At 38.8% G+C, this 3,065-nt stretch overlaps 1 protein-coding gene across 1 annotated transcript; it reads right to left on the bottom strand.

Moving 5' to 3' along the window:
* Nucleotides 1–1,221: 1,221 nt before the first annotated feature.
* On the bottom strand, nt 1,222–2,460 carry LOC142225051 (uncharacterized). Its single transcript, XM_075294827.1, has one exon. It carries the CDS (start codon nt 2,458–2,460, stop codon nt 1,222–1,224), a length of 1,239 nt encoding a protein of 412 aa, XP_075150942.1.
* Nucleotides 2,461–3,065: the final 605 nt, after the last annotated feature.

The following is a 3,065-nucleotide window of genomic DNA, read 5'->3' as shown; positions in this document are numbered from 1 at the left end:
AGAGAACTGAGACTTCAACTTAATAGTCCTAAAACCCGATATACTATCGACCCAAGACCTAATATAACAATCAATGTACTCAGCCGTCGTCTCCGGGGAAAAACGAGAAACAAAAATTACCCCCTTTGAGGCAGCCATATTGAGTCTCTTCGAGCTTTTCCCCTTTGGTTGAGGCTTAGGGCAATCCGACAAAGTAGGCGTCGCCAAACTCATGAGAGACAAACCTGAATCAACCCCACGACCCCGCGAAGAAGTCGAGTCAGTTACCAAAGGAATCGGCGGTACAGGAGCTTGAGCGGACTGTTCACCTACAATACCTGGAAGAGGATCACAAGCAATAGGAACAGTCACAGCCTCTCGGGGCAGTGATGATACGGCACCACCTTCCGACGTACCGACTTCGAGCCGTAATGAAAAGACACTAACGCGTGAAGGTTTGGTTTCGAAATCAATTATTTTATTAGTAACAATTCTACAAGTTGGTCAAATAATTCTTAAACTACTTATACCTAAGTGTTGTATCATATCTTCTGTCCACAAAATCCCTCACAAGGGTTTTATGACTCTGCGCATGTGCAGCGTATCCTTCTAAGTGTTGTCAGCTCTAATGGTTTTATTTATAGTTAGGTAGACAGCTGATAACACTTAAACCTACAGACTAGTCCCTATGCACACCAGTTTATGTAATAAGCAAACAATGTATATGAAAAGAAAACTATGCTGGTGGCACTTAAGAAGTAGTTTTAAATATAGAAGGTAACAGAATCTGTGAAATATAAAATACAACTGTACAGATCTGTACATACTGCCGGCCTTAAAAAATCCTAATCTTTTAATTAATATTATTTGTTTATTTCTTTTTTAATAACAAATGTTTTCGTTACTAATACATAATTCAAAATAATAGTATTAGAATTAAAATATTCACAATTTTCTTACTGGTTAATTCCCTATACTATACGAGGTAGTACAATGGATGCCGGAAGGAATCTTGATGACATCTGGCACATCTTCTTCATAATCACAACGAGTGCAAGTACTATGGCAATGATGATGATCCAAGTGGTGAAACTAAGGCCGTAGTGCGTCAAATGATGGAAATCCAAATTAGTTTTAAAGCCAAAGACTGATGTCGCCTTTGGTATTTCGATTTCGTTGTCCAACTTGAGATGTGTCAATGTAGGTAAAGATTGTGACAGGTTTAAACTGGGAAACATGTACTCAATCACTGCTGTATCTACCATATGCCCATAAATTCGTTTCTTCAGTCTCGAGATGGCAATCTGGTTTCATCTTGATCAGTCCTTGACCTTCAATTGTCTCGAAACGCCTTTTCCCTTGACAGGTAGCCGCAGCCGTCATTTTGGTTGGAACTGAAAATATCCATGTGTTTGGAGCTCGTATCTGCTTCCAATAGTTTTCCCATGCCTTAATTTCTACTTTGCAATCTCCAGGCATCTTTCTGGTCTTCAAGAACAGCAGCACCTCACAACTCTGCGTGCGGGTGTTGTACACAGGGTGTAATTGGGGGCATATCATCATGTCATTGGTCTTTTGACACTTAGTGTAACTTTCTACGTCCATATAATAGAACATTGTCTTCCTTCCGTCGATTAACATATAACGGATCTTCTGTATTATTTTAACTGGCATTTCATCATGCAGTATTGGATAAGTATGGATCGCATATGCAGTGAAAATATCGAGGCTTATGAGCGGCAACCGAACATTAAATAAGATGAACTCAGATGTAGTTCTTGTTGTAACATAAGCTAGCTTAGCTAACTCTATTGACTTTTGCGTAGGCATCTGTAGTTTTTTACTGACATGTTCCTTAATCCGCAATATCTCTTCCTTAAGCTTCATCACGGGTAAAATATCATGGAGTAAGCTTCCCTTAGAGTTGGTCATTACACCTATCAGGTTCTTCTGAACTTCCTCAAACGATTCCATCATTGAAAGTAGCTGTGTAACTTTTTCTACTTTAGATAACCCATTTACTCGGGCCGCTAATGTATCGAAAGATCCTTGGAACTTCTTCAGGTTGCTGAATATGACCTCATTTTGTTTCTTTATTACTTCTGAGGTTATGTCTTGTATGGACGAATAGTTCTTCGCTAGATCCATTAAATGTTTTTGATTTTTGTCCACATTTTTAATCCTTTGAGATAACACCTCAGCATGTTCTTCATCCATTAAGCCAAACAATGAATGATACATGCTGCCGATAAATGACAATGGCGCTCTCTTTAGCCTTCGCTGGGGCACTGAAGACATGATCAACTCGTTCATATTTAAAATGCGATGGTATACGGTTTGCATCTCTGGTCTCATAACACTCTCCTTTGCTATCATTGCATCGAATACTGACATCGTCTCCTCAATTACTGCCATAGCTGCTGTGTAACTTGTTATGTTGACATGCACCTCGATATCCCATGATGATTTTGTCAAACCCATCGTACCGACCTCTTCGAAGAATATACCTGATCTATCTTTAAAGCTAATTATATTTACTTGTGATTTAATAGGATTGAATATACATAACAATGTTATTAATGAAACTATTATATTCTTATTCTTAATTTTTGTTCTTTTTAAGATCGGAGATACCGATGATAAAACCTCACCAATCAAAAATGTCCCGGAGTTAAAACGCTATAATCATTTGGATCTTCGGATAATGGTGTCAGCGGCCTTGAATTTAAAGCGGACTCTATCTGAGCAACTAAAGTGCATAACTCTTCAAACGTCATTGTCCCTGTAGTTGCCCTATAAAAATGCTTTTTCACTAACTTAACACATGGCTCCGAAAATCCTCCCACATGAGGTGACTTTGCGGGAATATTGATCCACTCAATATCCCGCTGTGAAAAAAAATCTCCTAAATTAGACAGTGGTTGAGCCTCCTTAAATAATTGGAAAACTTATCTTAAACCGTTGGACGCTCCTATAAAACTTGTACCATTATCCGAATAGATTTTCGCGGGACACCCTCGCCTTGCTACAAATCTCTTTAACGCTCCAATAAAGGCGGGTGATGTTAACTCTGATACCACTTCCAA

The sequence above is a fragment of the Haematobia irritans genome, chromosome 2 (genome assembly GCF_050003625.1).
Source record: "Haematobia irritans isolate KBUSLIRL chromosome 2, ASM5000362v1, whole genome shotgun sequence".
Classification (NCBI taxonomy): Eukaryota; Metazoa; Arthropoda; class Insecta; order Diptera; family Muscidae; genus Haematobia; species Haematobia irritans.
Note: the sequence above shows the minus strand (reverse complement) of the source record. Positions and strands in the feature narration are given on the sequence as shown.